Source organism: Podarcis liolepis, assembly GCF_965112155.1.
Source record: "Podarcis liolepis genome assembly, chromosome: 6".
NCBI classification, from domain to species: domain Eukaryota; kingdom Metazoa; phylum Chordata; class Lepidosauria; order Squamata; family Lacertidae; genus Podarcis; species Podarcis liolepis.
In genome coordinates, this window is record NC_139559.1 from 52,424,995 (window position 1) to 52,444,904 (window position 19,910).

At 38.9% G+C, this 19,910-nt stretch overlaps 1 protein-coding gene across 12 annotated transcripts in view; it reads left to right on the forward strand.

Moving 5' to 3' along the window:
* LOC310709624 (microtubule-associated serine/threonine-protein kinase 2-like) overlaps positions 1-19,910 on the forward strand; it is a 147,019-nt gene that overhangs the window by 121,318 nt on the left and 5,791 nt on the right. For 7 of the 12 annotated variants that reach the window (XM_083509501.1, XM_083509505.1, XM_083509510.1 and 4 more), the window contains 17 exons: positions 1,025-1,157; positions 1,955-2,022; positions 2,477-2,562; positions 3,564-3,772; positions 5,328-5,466; positions 6,193-6,325; positions 6,925-7,090; positions 7,328-7,429; positions 7,816-7,938; positions 9,388-9,497; positions 11,212-11,363; positions 12,795-13,081; positions 14,052-14,267; positions 15,801-16,027; positions 17,270-17,392; positions 18,860-18,996; positions 19,434-19,621. In XM_083509501.1, coding sequence (XP_083365627.1) covers positions 1,025-1,157; positions 1,955-2,022; positions 2,477-2,562; positions 3,564-3,772; positions 5,328-5,466; positions 6,193-6,325; positions 6,925-7,090; positions 7,328-7,429; positions 7,816-7,938; positions 9,388-9,497; positions 11,212-11,363; positions 12,795-13,081; positions 14,052-14,267; positions 15,801-16,027; positions 17,270-17,392; positions 18,860-18,996; positions 19,434-19,621 — 2,599 coding nt within the window. The remainder of the gene's footprint in view (positions 1-1,024; positions 1,158-1,954; positions 2,023-2,476; positions 2,563-3,563; positions 3,773-5,327; positions 5,467-6,192; positions 6,326-6,924; positions 7,091-7,327; positions 7,430-7,815; positions 7,939-9,387; positions 9,498-11,211; positions 11,364-12,794; positions 13,082-14,051; positions 14,268-15,800; positions 16,028-17,269; positions 17,393-18,859; positions 18,997-19,433; positions 19,622-19,910) is intronic. The other 5 variants (XM_083509509.1, XM_083509506.1, XM_083509504.1 and 2 more) reach the window with 1 other exon arrangement.

Below are 19,910 nucleotides of genomic sequence, written 5' to 3' on the forward strand. Positions count from 1 at the left end.
CAGGTTGTTTCCTACAAAAGATACACTATCAGCAATGTGATTGACTTCCAAGATAAAATTACTGAACATATTAATCATTTACTTGTGCACTTCTAAAAGCAGTGTTTTTTTATATGAGCATTTTAAATTTGCAGAAATCTGCTTGATTAATCTTTTCATTCCATCTTTGATTTTTGTCAACTACTCACTTTATTCTGATATACTGTGTTGTCATTTTTCTTCATCCTCAGATATCTTTTCTCATCACTGAATCTTGGGTTATGGGATTTATACATAGACTCCTAGTATTGCACTGTATATTATGTCCTAACAGTCCTTTTACGAGTTTTGTGCACCACCCTTCTTTCTTGCTGGCTTATGCTTTCAGATTAAACACTGCAGTTTGAGGTCAGTTGTAGGTACATTTCTCAGTGGATAGAGCACTGCTAAAGATGGGCCTGGACTAAAATCCCATCTCAGCCTGCTACACCTCCTGCGAAGGCTTGTACAAGCTATTTTTATGTACAGTAACTGTTCCCCATCCACAGAATGGGAATAAAAGGGCTTGTTTTGTCTCTTTCCTTTCTAATTATTGGGAATAGGGTGATAAATGAATGTTACCATGATTATGAAAAGATAAAATGTCAAGTTCACATTATTTGCTCTTCCTGCTTATTATGCTAGGCAATACTCAATGTGATGTTATAATTCTGATGTGTATAATCGCTTCTTCCTCCTGCCCCTTTTCCATGGTGCCTTAAATTTTCCAAAGTAAAAAAATCACAGTAATCCCCAATAATCGTTGACTAGGGTTGGTTTTTTACACAAGACAATAGACAGTCTTATTGCTGTGCATATTGTACCAGTGTGAGATGAGCTGTTGGCTGCTGAATCCAGTTCATAACTTGAATGTAGAAGGACCCACATGTTTAAAGTGTTTGTAAATGGCGTCTTTATTCTTATCATTCTTAAAATATCTCGCCACCCAGAGTTATAGTCTTTTGCTTTGGGAACCGAATTAACCTCTTGTATTCTTGTGCTTTAGGAGTTTGATCCTGAAGAGTTCTACCATCTGCTAGAAGCTGCTGAAGGCCATGCCAAGGAAGGAGAAGGAATTAAATGTGACATCCCTCGTTATATTATTTGCCAGCTGGGACTCACCAGGGATCCCCTGGAGGGTGAGGACTTTCACTTTGCTTTCTTAGGACTATGTAGAACACAAGAAGGTTAAGAAACAAAAACCCTCCTTGTTACCTCCAGTGCAATCCTATGCATGTCTGCTCAGAAGTAAGTTCCACTGAGTTCAATGGAACTTACTTCCGCGTTTGTGAGTATCATATTGCAAGCTTAGTCTGAGGGCTGATTCACACATTAAGAAATACAGTGGTTGTGTATTAAGTGTGAGAGGTAAACTGCTTTTTTTAAAAAATTGTTTATATACAGTAATTACATAGTGAGTGAGAGCTACAGTTATCACCAGGTGCCCACAAAGTATTTCAAAAGGTGGTTCCCTTTGCGGGGTGCATGCAGTGTACACAGTAACATCATAATGTGTGGCGTGGCCCTGGGTGGCACATCTTTGACTGACATATTTTCCATCTTCAGCATTCAGTGCTCTCCAGCTTCCAGGTAAATGGTGACTTTTCTGATGTACTGTTTTCTCATCAGAATCTTTGAGATGAAATGGACACTTTTGTAAAATTGTGAAATTATTGCTTTAACCCTAAATGAACACACATGTTGCAATTCGTTTGTTTAAATGTTCTGGAGAAACTTTTGATTAAAGAATCCTGCTATGAAAAAATATTATGAACCACCACCTTCTTCCACCTGACGCCTTCAGATTTTGGCCACATACTCTTGAGTATGGAGAACCGTGTGTCTTAGTTTGCATGTGGGTGAAGAAACCAGGTATGTGATCACCATATTGCATACTATTATATCCTAAGAGTGTGCATTTCTGGTTTCCCCCCAGAAATGGCCCAGCTGAACAGCTTTGATAGTCCAGACACTCCAGAGACAGATGATTCTACTGAGGGAAAGGTACTGAGTTAAAGGATCACTTTTAATCATATAATAGCAGGTCTGTAATAAAGCCATTCTGTGTTAATAGGGTATTATTAAAGTCTAAATTGTGCATGGATATAATCATTTCTGTTCATGAAGTATACCTGAATGCTCTATATTTAAAAAGGAGATTAAAATTTTAAACTCTTCTACCGCCCTGGCCCCCAATGCATTGCCATACATGAAACAGTAAGAATTGCTCCAGTCTTTCTCTGGATAATACCAGTAAAGAGCTACAAAAGTGTATGTTAAATTGTTGAGATAAAAGAGGTAGAACAAAGTTTAAGAATAGAGATTTTAGACGCACAATGAAACCATTTAAAGACGCTTCCAAAGCAGATTTGGTTGTGATTGGCTTTAGACTTAAATAGATATTTTTTTAAAAGATTAACATTAAAAGGAGAGTGAAAAGTATTTCTGGTGTTTTCAGAGTCGGGGAGCCACTGTGCAAGCCAAGAAAACTCCATCTGAAGAGGAATTTGAAACAATTAAGCTAATCAGCAATGGTGCATATGGGTAAGGATATAAGATTATGTCTAGCCATTAAAAGAAATTCATTTGAAGTCTAACCGTGAGTCATAAATGACAGTGATTCAGGAGATCTGTAGCTATAGCTCCTGATAGTTGTACTTTAAACCCACTGCTGGGGGAAGGTAAGTTTGATAGATTTGATTGAAACCATGCTGCCCCTCTGTCTGTTTTCGTGATCTCTCTGTGGTATCCCCAGAGTAGAAGCACATTCAACCCCCCCCCACAACTGCTTTAAAGTTAAACAACCATGTTTGAAGATCCCATATTGCACCTGTTTCAGCTCAAATATTGAGAAGTTCCACTACTCTTTATTCCCTGTGGCCCTGAATAAAATAGGGGGAAAGTATGAAATTAATTTTGATCACTAAATTTGGGGGGGGGGGACATATTCAACAGTTTTGCTTGAAACTTTTCAATAATTTTTTTTAACTTGGTAAGATTTTAAAATATTTCATATATATTTGCATTCTAAACAGTTTATAAAAGGCTGGAGATGAGTTGATCAGCTACTCTTGTTATGCTGTGCTGATAATTTCCCCCCAGTTACTTGTGAAATATTCTCTATGTAGTGTGACACAGCAGTCTCTTTGAAAGAAAAGGAAATTGGCCTGATTATTCAAAAGAATTGGAAAATGTTGATATTAGTGCACTGGCAGATAATGATATAATGATAAGTGTGAACATGATATTTGATTATAGAAGTCCTGTTTCTAATAGATGAACATTACACAGAGATCAGACAGAAACTATGACTTGTTGCTCTCACCCATTATGAATTTGAGTCAGAACTGAGATCTTATCAATATATTTATCATTGCAGAAGGAGCAGGGCAAGAAAAATTAGTTGTTCCTTGTGCTTCATTTTCTGTTTCTTCATATCTTTATCATCTAATCCAATAAGTGAATCCTGAATAAGAGAAGCAGGATTCAGAATTTCTGGAGTCTGCTTGTGGCAGCACTAATGCAGTGCAACTTTCTTGTCTCAGTGCAGTGTTCTTGGTGCGCCACAGAACTACCCGTCAGCGCTTTGCCATGAAGAAGATCAATAAGCAGAATCTCATTTTGAGGAACCAAATTCAACAAGCTTTTGTGGAAAGAGACATACTAACATTTGCAGAGAATCCCTTTGTTGTGAGCATGTTCTGCTCTTTCGAAACCAAGAGGCATCTATGCATGGTTATGGAGTATGTGGAAGGTATTGTTTCACCACCATAGAATTCATCTTGTCACAATAATGGTCTTACATATTGACCAGAAAGTGGTAGAGAATTTTATATGTGCTGACTTGCATGGTGCTTTCCAGTATTCTCAAAAGTGTCCCATAGGTGCCATCTTAAGAGGATGGAATAATAAATCCACTATGTGCCACAAAGTTTTTAACCTTGAGTGGAGATGGGCATTCTCTTGAGGTGGTCCTGTTCATCATGGACTAGTTAGCCATGTTTGCTCTTGAAACCATAGGTACTGGTATCTGACTTAAGGGTCATGTGAAAGAAATAAGAAATTGCAGAACGTTCACAGCGGAATGAATTGAATATACTCCTACACTATATTCTTTTCCATAGGGAAACAGCCATGGAATTTGAGGCTGGCTAATAACTATAGTACTATCCATACAGAATTAAGTGTAATGATGCTTGGCAGAGTCTGTCACTTGAGGAATAATTAAAATTAGTCAAATATCTGCAATCAGTGTCCCCTTATTTCTTAGGTTTGCAGTTTTTTGTAGTGTTCTAAAATTCCAAGTTGTGCAACATCCAGGAGGGGTTTTTACCTAACTAACTATATTTAATTTGAGAGTACTCACACAACAACTCCCACTCATGCCTTTAAAACCCACGAGTGCACTCAAAGTGGAGCACTATCCAGACACTTTAGCTAGTGCAGAGAGAGGTTCTCACCCCTTCATAGACTGGGTTCCTAGGAGCATACAATGTCTGTCTTCTATTGTCTGTATAAGTTTTCTTATTTGGGAAGGTCAAAATTTTGACTTGCACAACTCTTGGTGGATTGGACCCCAGCATTCTTAGCAGAGGTTCATGTCTCTTTTTGATGAACCAGAAGTCTGTTGCTCCATTTCTGTGCTGCTCCTTGTCCTTGGAGACTTGCAAAAGCCAGTGGTTTTTGTTTTGTTTTTTGTTTTTAAGCACTGCAAGGTCTGTCATATTTTACCCAACAAGCACAGCTATTGTGGCTGGTGGTGCCATGAGCACTACACATCAGTCATCCTCCTGTGCTTTCACTGTTGTGTATTACTATTTTGAAAAGTCTTTAGAAGCTAAGCCTGACATAGGATACCCATTGCTGTGGAGAGTGCTCACCTAAATGTAAATATATACAATACTACCTTCTCTCTAGCAGCAATACACCACTGTTTTTCTTTCACCCCTTTTCTTTTTTTGTGTACTTATGGGAACTGCTCCTCAGTAGTACACGTTCATACTGGGAAAAGGGTTACAAGCCCAAGACTTCAGAACATTATGCCAGAAGCAGTGTATTGGAGCAAATCTTAGCCAGTATAAAGGAGGATATTATTAAAATGTTGCATTGGCATATTGCAGTCTCGTACCCATAGCCACCTACCTGAGAATAAACCTCATTGAACTCAATAGAACTTATTTCTAAATAGATGTGTATCTGATTTTGCTATAACAAGTTGCGTACATCAGATCTGGCTGACAGACAGTGACTTGACACAAATGTTTCTCATCTTTTTATGCTGTTTTTGTTTTTTTACCATGTTGTCTTAGGGGGTGATTGTGCAACTCTCTTGAAGAATATTGGAGCTTTACCTGTTGATATGGCAAGAATGTATTTTGCAGAAACTGTTCTGGCACTGGAATATCTCCACAATTATGGCATCGTCCACCGTGACCTAAAGCCTGACAAGTACGCTTTTAGCTTCTCATGTTTGGACCTGTAGTCGCAGCTGTCCATGCTAAAAATAGTTATAGGAACGATGTGTGCCATTTTTTTCCCCTGCAAGGGCAAGTTTTTATTATTATAATGTTCTTGTTACTGAGCTCTTTCTTTACAGATGTCATTCTGTGCTTTTATTAGTGAAATATATTTGAAATATATTTAGGCAATTCATGATTGCCTAAATTTGAAGTGAGAGTTAGATTTTAAATATAACAAAGTGGGGGGTCCCATTGTCCCTGTGCAGTGAGAAGTGCCTATACTTTAATAGCTGCTAAAAATGCAGAAAGGGCACAACTTTATAGCAGATATCTTGGCTCAAACTTTAATTTTAAATGTTTGTGTACAAAGTTGCTCAGAACTGAATCAGTAAGACATTAAAATGTTGCTGATCACTTTCATGCCCAGCTAAAGATACTCATGCTGATCTTTACAGTCCTGTGTGGCCTGAAAGTCATCACATTGAGATCAGTACGAGAGGCCCTGGTCAGTGTTTCCTCACTTAAGAGCGTCCCTTCATTGTGGAAGAGAGTAGAATTCTCTGCCTGTGGGAGTTTGCCTCTATACTATGTGGCAGTCAAGACTATAAATTAAGGACATTTTATCAAGTGTTTTTGTAGATCATAAATAGTATAACATTGTATAAAACTTTAGTTTGCTTTACTTTTCAGTAACACTTACCTATTTTTGCTTCAGTCTTCTCATAACATCGATGGGTCACATCAAGCTGACAGACTTTGGCCTCTCTAAAATTGGCTTAATGAGCTTGACAACCAACCTATATGAAGGACACATTGAGAAAGATGCCAGAGAATTCTTGGATAAGCAGGTACTTTGACGTTTTCTTTTTGAAACATCTATAAATAACGGCACATGCTGTTCTTTAAGGAAGCCAGTAGCAAGTATGTGCCCTGCAGGTTTTGTGACACTTATCTCTTTGATCCACAGGTGGTGTAATAAAATCCATATTTATTAAAGATCCCTAAGTATAGGGCAGTTACAGATACAGTTCCATTTGGACTGCAAAGCTACATTCATGCTGATGACCCTTGTGTACATCTTCGAACATTTGAAAGTTAAAAATCCTTATATAATTTGTTCAAAGCCATGGCACTATTGGACGTCTTAATGAAATAAAACAGGAATATGAGTTGTCTTCATGGATGCATTTTATTTATGAAGAAAGCTTCAACTATAAAAGGACAAAAGATTTGTTTTTAAAATCTTCTGAACCGTCTCAGGATAATTGCAGTAACTTTGTAACTCCTAATTGGCTTCGGTGTGGGGTTTTAAGTTTTCTAACATGAAGTTCCATTCTCTGGGATGCTTCCAGTAGGAAAGATAATCTTCATTCCATGAGTTATGTGGAACAAGAGTGATTTTGAATGCAATAGTTCATTTACCTCCCGCCCCCCCCCTCTTGTTCAGGTGTGTGGGACTCCAGAATACATTGCTCCAGAAGTGATCTTGCGGCAGGGTTATGGAAAGCCTGTGGATTGGTGGGCCATGGGAGTAATCTTGTATGAGTTTCTAGTTGGCTGCGTTCCTTTTTTTGGCGACACACCGGAAGAATTATTTGGACAAGTTATCCATGGTATGTGTCCTACCCTTATAAGCAGAAAGTGTTGTCTCTCTCTATTTGGTGAATGGCTCCAAGCCTACTTATTTGGCTCAGGAGGTGTTGGGAAGTTCCACTGACCCTGCAGGAACAGCTTTTGTAGGGCACAGAAAGATGCATCTTTGTAGGGGGCGGGGAAGGCAATAAAAGTCTCATTCCTTGAGCAGAATACTGCATTTTTCTATTCTAATCCTATGAAACTAATTTATATAGATGAAATTGCCTGGCCAGAAGGAGATGATGCTTTACCACTAGATGCGCAGGACCTCATCGGTAAACTTCTCCGACAAAATCCTATGGAAAGGCTGGGAACAGGTACAAACTCATTTTTATCAAAACGGTTGTGGGAAATTCTGAAATACAACCCCCAAACCTGCTAATTGCTAGGGGGGAGTATGGGGACCATGCAGTTAACCTTCTCAGTGATCTGCTGTTTCCTCAGTCTTTGGCAGAATGGCCATTAAAAGTACATAGGGTTCTGCAGCAGAAATATGTCCTTACAAATGGGGAGCAAGAGCTGAATGGTACAATCCCCCCCCCCCATTCCCTGAGTTGTTCCCATCATAGCAATTGGGTCTTGCAGTTGAGCTCTACTTTGTTCTAACAGTAGACTGATGTTTAAACATTTTTCGAAGGGTAGACTTCCTGGCTTCATTTACTATGACATGGTTCAAGAATTCCTAACAATGTTGTCATTTCAGGGAGTGCTTTTGAGGTGAAGCAACACAGATTCTTCAAGGATTTGGACTGGAATGGATTACTCCGACAAAAGGCAGAATTTATTCCACAGTTGGAATCGGAAGATGACACAAGCTACTTTGACAGTAAGGGGGAAAAGTTGACTGTTAACTGTAGATGATTTTCAGTATTATTGTTAATATTGTGTATTAAGATGTGCACGTGAGTAGCTTGCAAACCTGTTAATGAAAGGGAGCTATGAGCATATTTTGAGCTTTCAGACAAAACTCATTCAAACTTCTGATTCAGAAATCACTCATACAGCCTCATACTGCATTACGCCTTGCAAAAAAATGTCATTCTAGGATTCCAATGTAATGTTCAGAAGTCTGAGTTATATTAAGGTTCTTCTGCATTGTGCAGATAAACTCATGATAAGCTTTTAGTTGGATTGGATTTGAAAGTAAAACTTGGTGCATTGTAAGTTGGTGTTATATGAGGAAATGAAGTAGTAACAGGGAGAATGCTATAAAATAGGCAAGACCACTAAGGATGATCTGTTGCACATACTGATCTATAAAGTTTCCACTAAACTACTCATAGTAAAATAAAAGACAATTTGTAGACTATTGTAGAGAGAGCTTCGAATTTGAGAAAGCTGACAAAAGGCCTTGAGAAGTCTGCCTTACCCAGATACAGGTTTTCTTTCAAGCTAAGCCTCCCAGCTAGGAATTGTCATTTCTGTCTCCTATACAGCATGCAGCTGGTGTTGAGGCCAACTATAATCAATATGCACCTGAAAAGGTGGATTTTATTTGCTTCTGCAGCACAGCATGTGCATCAAGCAGCTCAATTAAGTATTTTGGTTTGTTGTTTTGAGATGTCAGTTTCAAAATTAGAATTTAAAATTAGACTAATTGTCATTCTGTCTTGCTAGCCCATTGCTCCTTATATGCAATGATTAAGTTCCATCATGGCTATGAAAACTACCAATTACAATTGAATTGGTTTCTGCTAAGAAAAGTTATCACTTTTCGGTCCCACCGTTCTGTTGTCAAGATGCGTTGAGTACATTTATTGTCTCAGCTACTTGAGGATGTGAATATTAGTGCAGCTAACAGACAATCTGTTGTTTACTCAGCAAGTGTGACAGAGGTATAACAGTAAAAGTAGCTTCAGTTGCTCTTGCTGTAGCAAAACTATATTAAAAGTAATTTGAATGTTCACAGCCAGGCTAACAGGATTTCTACAACCATGATGTTAATAATTGAAACTCCGCCTTTTTATTGTAGTCATGGTGGACTGACAGGAGAACTGCCTGAATCTTTGGTTTTAAAAGTTTGAAAGAGCTGTACTTTTGTAATTCGTTTTGATAACTTTGTGTACCTTATGGCCAGGAGAAATGAAAATTTGATGGTGAAAGAAAAAAATGACTGCTATCTAAGAATCAAGCCAAATTATATTCCACTTGTATAATTGATGAATCTCAGGAAAGTCCCTGATCTCAAGTAGGATATTTATCTGTAAATCCCAAGAGTGCCAACTGTTCCTTGCCTGTTGAATACATGACCTCAATTTTGTGTTCTCGTTTGCAGCTCGCACCGAGCGATATCAGCATTTAGATTCTGAGGAAGAGGATGACACGAATGACGATGATCATGTGGAACTTAGGCAGTTTTCCTCATGTTCACCAAGGTTTAGCAAGGTATATATTTTTAATAAATAGATGGGATTTGAACTCTGTTGTGGTCAAAACAGTATGAACAGCTGTATGATCTCTATAACTTACATGGAAGCTAGGCTGTTTAGGAGGTACAGTGGTACCTTGGGTCTCAAACTTAATCCGTTCCAGAAGTCCGTTCCAAAACCAGAGTGTTTCAAAACCAAGGTGCACTTTCCCATATAAAGTAATGCAAAATGGATTAATCTGTTCCAGTCTTTTAAAAACAACCCCTAAAACAGCAATTTAACATGAATTTTACTATCTAATGAAACCATTGATCCATAAAATGAAAGCAATAAACAATGTACTGCAGTCACACAATCAATCAATCAGTAGCTGAACTGGGTTCCACACAGTCACAAAAACAAAAAACAAAAGAGCCGTAAGAACAAAAACGCAAAATAAATAGCAAAACAGACAGAACTCAGAGTAACACTCAAAATGGAATCGTGGTGCTCAAAACGGAGCGCATTCGGCTTCTGAAAAAAGTTCGCAAACTGGAACACTTACTTCCAGGTTTGCAGTTTTAGCTTCCAAGTTGTTTGAATAGCAAGGCGTTTGAGAACCAAGGCACCACTGTAATTACTTGCCTGTACAAGAGCTGCCCATTTGTAAATGGATTCTGGGCCCAACAGAGTTCTGTGCTGTGATTGATGGGATTGAATTAACCACAGAGCAACATACCTGCTGTGTCAACTTTTGTGGGGGTAGGAACTTGTTAGAGATGACACACATCAGCAGGCCTGTTTTGGGAATTATTTCAGTAGAAGAATATACAAGACGTTAGGAGGAAATTGAAAATTCGCAGCAGGATTTTCAGAAAAGGTCCTAGAACATGATGGTTGCTTAGTAATTAGCAATACTAATAGGCATGAGCAGAATGCCTGCGCCTTATGTCCTGCTCAAGGAGCTCTCTAGAAAAATCCAAATGGATTTTGAAATTTGACTTCTGAACCAGAATACTCAGTGATGAGGCACAAAATGAGGTACAGATGCAGTATTTGGGGGGACACAGTGCAAAACTGAGCTGATGGAGCCATGCCTGTGTCTTGAGCTCTGAAAAATAATACAGCATTCATCATGTGGGTGGCACGAAAGGCTCATTATAGTTTGAAAATGTTGTCTGACAATTCATCCAGATAATTTATTAATAGCTATCCTGTTGATGTTGTGAATTTTTAATAATGTTGTTTTCATCAGTCTCATATGCAAATCAGGTTCTCAGTTGAGTTCAGTCTTATAAACACAGATTTCTCTCTCTCTCTCCTGTTAACTGTTCAATGATTTAAAATGTCATTGTAAAGCAGTTGTTGAGGCATGATTGACTAAGCAAATTAGTCAGTAGGGTGTAGGATTTCTTTTTTTAAAAAATCTCTCTTGGTTAAGCTTGTACTACAGAATTTCTAGAAATAGATTATCTCTGGGGTTGGAAATCTTAACACCCTCACCATTAATTAAACTGGTGAAGCTTTGTTTTCCAAAACTTCTGTTGCAAGCATAGAACTTAAAATCACTTTACAGAAATAACAGCAATTTGTGGGCACCTACATCTTCTTGTTGGCTTCAGCAGATAATTAAAGGACATTGCCAATTCCATCTTTTCAGTTTACAAATTGGAATTCTGAAATATCCTGTGATTTAAAGAGTCTATCAGTGACCGTTGTCATTCTAATATACAGTTTGATTGTACCTATAGGTGTACAGCAGTATGGAACGTCTTTCCATCCATGAAGAGAGGAAAACGCCGCCACCTACCAAGCGTAGCCTGAGTGAGGAAAAAGATGACAGACTAGAAAGCCTTGGCCTGAAGTGTCGAGACCGCAGCTGGGTGATTGGGTCTCCTGAAATGTGAGCGTAACAAATGCTAGGTGTCCTTTACTTTTTCTCCCTGCCTCTGGATTAAAATAATGTTTGTGGGGGCAAAGAAGCAGTGTATGAACAGATAAACTTCATAATATTCTAATATTCCATGAAGCATTGCCAGACTTTTATCACAACAAATATAATGCAACGAGTTTTACTGTTAAGCAAAAAAGTATTTTGTGAGGGGTCTTAATCAACACAGTGCTCCCCAGATGTTGTGAGCCACAGCTCGTCTTATCTCTGACAGTTGACTGTGGTGGCTCAGGCTAATGGAAATTGTACTCCATATCATCTGAATGACAGACACCATGTTGGCTACCTTTTGTCTGAAAGGGATGCTCACATGAACATCCAAATAAAGTGCCAGTGTAGGGGTTTTTACAGTCATGTATTTAAAGAAACGTATTGGTACTTTTGATTATGCTGAATACCAATGTTCCCTTCTAATACACGTCTAAATAGTGGACTTGGTAGCTTAATATTTCAAGCTGCAATTCTGTATATTCTGCTTAAATCTCAGTGATAGTGGAAAGCAATATGCAGTTTCAGTAAAGATTGTTTTTAAACTGTTCTCCAAAAAACTGTTCTATCAAAATAAAATGCCTTCACTCAACTACCAAAATGCTTAATTTGGCTGAAAGGAATGATTTCTTTAAAAGTAAGAGTGGGGAGGAAACATATATACAGCTATTGTGGCCATTAATCATGCCTTCCCCTTTTTTGATACTAAATGGAAAAACAGTAGTTTATGACTTGTACTCAATGCAAATAATTGCTTCACTTGGATCTTTCATTGGTAGCATAGTGTCAAAGAGTATGAGGAATTACTGTAGCTGGTACGTTCCTGCTTCAAAATGTGACTTTTAGGCAAGTGAAACCATCTCCTAGCCTTACTGAGATAATGGAATATAGAGTACAACCCTCAAATCGTGCTATATCAATTCTTCTGCGATTGGTGTATAAAATTTCTGTATAAAAGGTTTTAGATTTCTGAAAGCTTTATTTCTAAATATAATATCCACTTATACTTTGGTTTTGGTGTACTGAAAAATAGAAAGAAATGCAACCACAGCTACCTATATTGATAGGGAGTGTGGGGTGTTTGAGATTAAAAGTTTTGATAAATTGCCTAACATATTTGTGAAATTTGTGGCTTCAATAGTGGCTTTTTAGTCTTTTCAAATCATCTAATTTCAGTTCTGTCTTGACTGAAATACCATCACTTTGATTAACAAATCATAGCACCAAATTATCTTGCCTTTTTTATAAGCATGTCAAAGTTTGCTCCAACTAGATCGCTCATTCTTGACTTTTGCTTTATTAAGCTTGTATATCATTAACAGTAGCTGCATCTTGAAATCACCAACTTCCTGAAAAATAAATTATCTGGGGTTTGTTCTGTTCTCTTCCCTACAGACTGCGGAAACATCTCTCAGTGTCTGAATCCTCTCACACAGAGAGTGACTCCAGTCCACCTCTGACTGTCCGCCGGCGATGCTCTGGGCTTCTAGACATGCCCCGCTTTGCCATTTCAGCTGAGGAAGAAGGTAAAAAGAAACAGCTGGATGGGACACAGCCACGGGAAAGCCACCCTCTTCCAATTCCAGAACAACCTGTGGAGCGAGAACTACAACTGGATGATGAGGATGGGTTAAAAACACCCTCTTCAACTGTCAGTAATATGAGCAGCTCAACACTGACAGGTATGTGCCTTTCAAGATGGAAGCATAGTCTCTGCTAGGTGCACTAAGCTTATTGTTATCTGGGCAGGTCATTCTAAACATCTCCTTACACAATATGGGGTAGAAAAATTTTGCCTCCCTGGATGCTTCTGTTCTGTTAGGCATCTATGCATAGGCGTCATATTGAACAGGGAGTATGTGCATAAATGTCACATAGATCCGAACAGTGTGGGTGATACCACACACACAGTCTGGGGATCAACAATGCAATTTGGCACTACATGCACTGTATTTTACATTCATAAACCATATTCAGATGTTAACCCACACATAGATGTCCAGTGATCTCTCTGAGGTGATATAGATAGACCTGGGTGGCAGGGAGTTGCAGTCTTGCTCACCTGTCGCAGGTAAGGAGATTGTTTCTCAAGAAGCTTGTTACTCAAGTTTTCACAGATCCACAGGGCCAACAGCTGGCTTCACTTCGGAACCGTAAAAAAACTGGACTGCTTTTTTGTCGGGTCCATGTTAAAATATTAAAAGCTATGTCATAATTCCTTCTATAATACAGAACATCTTGTTTAGAAGTAGCAAACAAACAGGTTGTGGTCTTTGTCCCCAACTTTTGTTGATAGATTAACTATCATGTTGTTTGGATCTTTAATACCACCCCTCCCCCCAAAAAATCTCAGACTTCTGCTACTTCCAACACAGTAGCAGAGTTAGCTTTATTCAGGGTGTTTGGGGTGAAGTTTCTTTGGCTTAATTATGTGTTTTTGTAGCAGAAGGAAAACATGGTAATTTTGTTGAGATTATAACACCCCTAGTTAAATGCATCTATAAATAAGGCTTCAGGGCTTGGGTTTGCTTCTGAGGAAAGTTCACTGTCGGGCTGTGTGTAAACATGACTTTGATTTCATATACGTGCCTGCAGGGGAACAGACTGTTAGAAATTCCCTATGGTTCTAATCTATTTTAATTGATACTGTAGCTGGAAGCACTACAGACTTCTCTGATCAGTGCACTCGCAGTAATAGCAACGAGGGCCCAGAGTTTACTACTCCTAAAGCCACAAGTGACTTGGCAGTGCGGCGAGCCCGACATAGGCTACTCTCTGGGGAGTCTGGGGAAAAACGGACCACACGTCCTGTTAATAAAGTGATTAAGTCAGCATCGGCCACAGCCCTCTCTCTCCTAATTCCTTCAGGTAAGATACGGAAAGAGTATTATTTGGGTGACTTGCTTAAAACCAGAGGACTTTTAAGCACTTGAAGTAATACCTTTATATATTTCAAGTTGGGCCAAGATTCATTTAAAGTCATGTTGTTCTGGTGGTGAAGATGTAATGATTTGCCATTTATAACTCAATTATATATCAAGGACAGCAATTTATTTGTCAGCTTTTTAACTACATCTACCATAAGCTATTTTATTATAGTTTCTTAAAATGCAGCTTCTTTTGTTTGTAGATGTTTATGGAGCAGCATGTTAAAATTGCAAGCATGAGAAAAATGTAGGTGTCTTGTAGCTGTGCAGGCATCTACTGACATTACTGCATTTCAAGAATTTCATGAACAGCTGAGATGGTGTAAAAAAAATATGCTGCAATGGATCAAGTTACTAAGTTCATTTGAACCATAGAAATAGAAATCTAACCTCAATGTGGCTGCAATATGGCCCTAGGCAGCTATTTGCATATAACCCTCTTCTGACGGCTCATTCTTAAGGAGCTGTGCACTGCTCCCGGCATGTCATTAGCTCTAACATTCATTGAAAGAACAAGCTGTGGGTGAATTCACTACTTAAGTCAAGAGAATGAGTTTCAAATGGGTAAAATTCGCTGTGTGGGGTTGCCCTTTTTCTCATTGCCTGCCATAGACAGTATTGGTTCATTTCTGTGGTCAAGTTCAGCATTTTATGTCCAGAAGTGAGTCATTGTGGGCCAATATTTCCCATTTACTTAACCATGACCATCTGCTGTTTGCTCCCATTGTCTGGTATACTAGACAGTGTGGTTATACAGTGAATAGGGAATATGGCAATTCAGTTCACAGCCAGTGGCTGTGGATGAATATCCTTTATGAAGTTGCTTAATCCCACATCGTCCTATGGTATTAAATGCCTTATTTATGGGCAGTGTGCAAAAGTGCTTCTTTTTAATGTCCTGACTCTTGATTCAAGTGGCCATCAGTTTCATTTCATGTTCCTAGGGTCTGTTTGTTTATATGAAACATTTCTCTATACCATTAATATTTTTCTAAACTTCCGTCATGCTTTCTGTAATTTTTCCAAACTAAACAGCCAAAACATTTTAGGCTTTCTTCACGAGGAAGGTGCTCCAACCTCTTGATCATGTTAAGCCTGTGAAATCACTCCTTTTGAGACAGGTGATTTTATAGAAGAAGAAAAACCCATAGCTTCAGATCTGAAATCAGAATAATTTTTAGGACATGCTTACAGGTCAGTTACAGAATAAGAGTATAACTTGGCTAGGTTAGCGGTGACAAGTAATGCACAATCCTGATATTCCGTTTCTCTGAAGTTGATTTGTTAAAACATATTTTCAGTGGCCAAGAAAAGAGGAATCAAGTGTCACTAGGCTTTTTCAAATGCAAGTGCTATAATTCTACAAGTGTTACAAATCAAGATATTTTGTTCTGCTTTCATAATTTAATGCACATTGTATTTTCTTATGAAAACCAGGCTTTCTAATTTGCAGTCCTTCTTTATTTTCATGTAGAGCACCATACATGTTCTCCATTGGCTAGTCCAATGTCACCTCATTCTCTCTCCTCCAATCCATCTTCAAGAGACTCATCTCCAAGTCGGGACTTTTCTCCTGCTGTCATGAATCCCAAACCACCAATCATCATCCACCGAGCTGGGAAGAAATACGGCTTCACACTTCGTGCTATTAGAGTCTACATGGGGAACAGTGATGTCTACACAGTGCAACACATGGTCTGGGTACGTTCGTCTCAGTCATGATATGACTTGCTTATAGCCTAATTTGGAAAGAACCTTTAATTAACTGGGCCCAATAAAACCCCTTGTTTTTCCTTGGCTCTTCCCAGAATCAGCGCAGAAACGGTGTCTCTCTTCTACAGAAATATATTGGGTGGGGGGTGGGAAGCTCTCTATCAGAGTTGTAACCCCTGGGTTAATTACATTTAATTCCTTCTGAGCTGTGTTGACAATGATGGTCTGCTTCGGATCATCTCCTTCCCTTAGGATTTTTCACACATCTGCCTGGAGTTGATTACATGTCTTAAAGCATCACTGTCTTCCCACTGAATCGACTAGGGATTTGGAATTCAGTTCAGCTGTGAATTATACAAGGGGCTTGCTGTGTGTGCTTGCTGTTTCTCCTTCACCCGTATTCTCAGACAGCCTGTCTTGTATACGTGTTCTCTTTTTGAAGTTTATATTCGATTGTTTGCCAGAGCCATTCCCCACAAAGAATGTTTCTCAGTTTTAATTGCATGATGCTCACAGGTTAAAAAGAAAAAAAGAAATGGGAGGGGAAAGAGTGCCCCAATTTCCCTATAGACATCACTTAAGGTTTCCTCATCAAAATGGTGATTATTGTTTGAATCTAATTATCAGTGATACAATAATAATATGGAATAGAATAATTGCTTTTGTAAATCTGCTTCTGATCCTTATTCTGCTTGACCTTGACAAGGACTGCATTATGTAGAAGACTTAGCTGTCATAAGGCACAGGATCACATGCCACAAATTGAACACGTCATCATTTGGGTTGTTTTCATGCTTGCAATTGATTGTTTACCCATCTTGACTCATAAATATTCATAACTATTTGTATTGGGAGAGAAATTATTATTAATAACTTAGAGATGAGTAGCAGAACCACACCACATGCCATGCAGCTATAAGGCCCCAGGTGCAGTCCCTGACATCTCCAGTTAGGTAGATAAGCTGAGAAAGACCTCTGCCTGAGACCCCAGAGAATGTATGCTAGATAGACGAGTGGGCTAGATGAGCCAGCGGTCTGACTTGGTATGAGGCAGTTCATTTATATCTTCACAAAGGTCCAAATGAAAAACTTGGTAGTGAGCATAGCATCACCTTCTAGCATATAGTTCACGGAAATTCTGAGACTGGTTTGTATGTAGAGTTGAGGGGCAGATAACATGAACAGATGATTCTGTTTGTTGAAATTGATGTATTGTCTCTATATTGTCAGCATGTAGAAGAAGGTGGCCCTGCAAGTGAGGCTGGTCTGAGAGAAGGGGACTTGATAACCCATGTGAATGGAGAGCCTGTACATGGACTGGTTCATACTGAAGTGGTGGAGTTGGTCTTGAAGGTAAAGATGGAGTATACACACGTGCTGTGCGACAAGTGCAATGTGCATAAACATAAATACTTAATAAAAAAGGGATGCTTACCCCAAGGAGGTTCTCCTGGAGTATCCCTTTGTGTCATATTGGTGTCTGACCATTTATTTCCCCAGACTTTGCTTTATCTTGCTGATGATTTTAATCTATGTTGCTCTTATATGTTGCTCTTATATGTTGCTCTTAGTATTCTGTTCATTAGTTTTAATTATTTTATTTGTATTTTGATTACTATGTTGTACACTGTCCTGAAGTTTGGTTTTGAGAGACAGGGTAAAAGTTTCAAGGAGTCTTGCGTTGTTAAGGCTTCTGCAATACAGATCCTAGCATATTGTACTAGAAAAATAGAGGCAGATGAACCAAAAGCATTAATAGCGGCATTACTAAAACATGAATCCTTTTTCACCATAAGGAACATGCTATTTGAATTATTTTTCTAATTTTTAAGCTGCAAAACACTATTTTCTCTTATTGCTCTCATCGTAGATTGAAAACTATTTTTTTAAGCATTTTGCTCTGATTTGTCTTAAGGCTTTTCCACATGGTAAATGTGAAATGATTTCTTTGGAAGGTCCAAATGCTTCTCTTCAGGGTAGTGCTTCTGATTCTTTTTCCTCACACATCAGACAGTAATATATTGTTGCTGGCGGAAAGTTTTATCTAGCTAGCATTTGGAGTGCTTTCTGGAATACAGTTTCACAAGTAGATTTGTGCCTGTGACACCACAGAAGTTGCAAGCCTTCCTATGCTATGGAGCAGCAGTGGAGTTCAGTTGACAAAGAAGGAACTTGCATGAGAAATGCAAGGAGCAAATGCACTTTGAACCTGTTGCCTGAATGGGGAGTAATTTGAATAAATATTTCTTTAGAGCAGGGATGGGGAACTGTGACCCTCCTGTTTTTGTAGGACTCTTAACCTCCCAGCCACCATGGTCAGTAGTGAAAGATGATAGGAATTGGTCCAACAACATATGGCGGTCCACAGGTCATCCATCCATGCTTTAGAAGAGGAAGGAATACCAAAGATAAAACCAAGTAGAAGTGCTGGAGTTGGGAAATGCTGCTTGAAATAATTTCTAGCATGAAGCTGCTGGACATGTTGTAATTTATTTGATTGTCTTCTGGTTACCTTAACAAATTTATGTTGCATAATGGGAATCACAGTGTTGAAACTATTTGTGGCTGTCCTTCAACTAGAAAAAAATGTTGCTTAATTAGTTGAAAAACCTGTGACTCAAGAAGACCTTCTAGCAGCATTTTCTAAAGACAAAATGAATAAATACATATTGGAGAAGAGGAAACAGAATTACAGAGGCTAATTTAAGCCACACAGTGGTAGACTGGCATTTCCCCTAGTATTAACATCCAGCCCAACCAAAATACTCATGAGAGATAAAGAGATAAGTAAAATGTGTGTGTGTGTTTTCTTGCTGGCAGAGTGGAAATAAAGTGTCCATATCTACTACACCTTTTGAGAACACATCAATTAAAGTGGGGCCAGCTCGGAAGGCCAGCTATAAATCAAAGATGGCAAGGAGGAACAAGAAAAGCAAAACAAAAGATGGACAGGAAAGGTTAGTGATGCTTTCTTTTAGGAAATGAAATTATGCTCTGATAGCAGTTGCCAAGGAAAATTGCAGAAATATCTTCTGCTAGTGAATGTTTTATATCACAAGAATTACACAGCGAGAGACGATTTTAGTAAGCTATGGGTTGCACCCAGAGTTCCATAAGTGAAGTTCCTGCTTATGAACAGGGTGGTCTCAGAATTGCCTCCATCTGCACCTTCTAAAAAATCTACTCTGGATGCCTGTAGGGTCCTCTGCATGGGAATAGCACAGGGCAGGGTTGCCGGGAGAAAGGGAAACCGGCAAAATTTGCCCACCCCCCTGCACCTTGTCTACAGAAGTCTATTCTGGATCCAAGTTTTCGCTGGGAAAAGATGCATATCAAAGATGCTGATCCTATTTGTTTTTACAAATAATGATACCATTCACTTTCACTCTCTCAGTAAGAAGAAGAGCTCTCTGTTCAGGAAGATTACCAAGCAGGCTTCTCTGCTTCACACCAGCAGGAGTTTGTCTTCTCTCAACCGTTCTCTGTCATCTGGAGAGAGTGTTCCTGGTTCACCTACTCAAAACCTCTCCCCTCGTTCACCAACACAGAGTTACCGATCTACTCCTGAGTCTGCACATTCAGGTAAAAGGGGAAGCAGAGAGTAGAGAGTGGCAGACCTTAAGCAAATCTTTCGGACTTGGTAGTAATAATGTAGCATTTTCTCAGCCTGAAGGGCACAAGGAGACATGTCTTACAAACTATCAGGGTTCCCAAAGTGAAGCATGAACCTCTTGGAAGAGGTAAAAGAGTTTGATTGCTGTAACTTGAATTCTCTCACTGTGTTGTGGCCAAGCACCAAAAATGGTAATGTGGTGTAGAAAATAGTGGGGGAAAGCAGCACAATTGAGACAGGGTGTAGCTGACTGATATT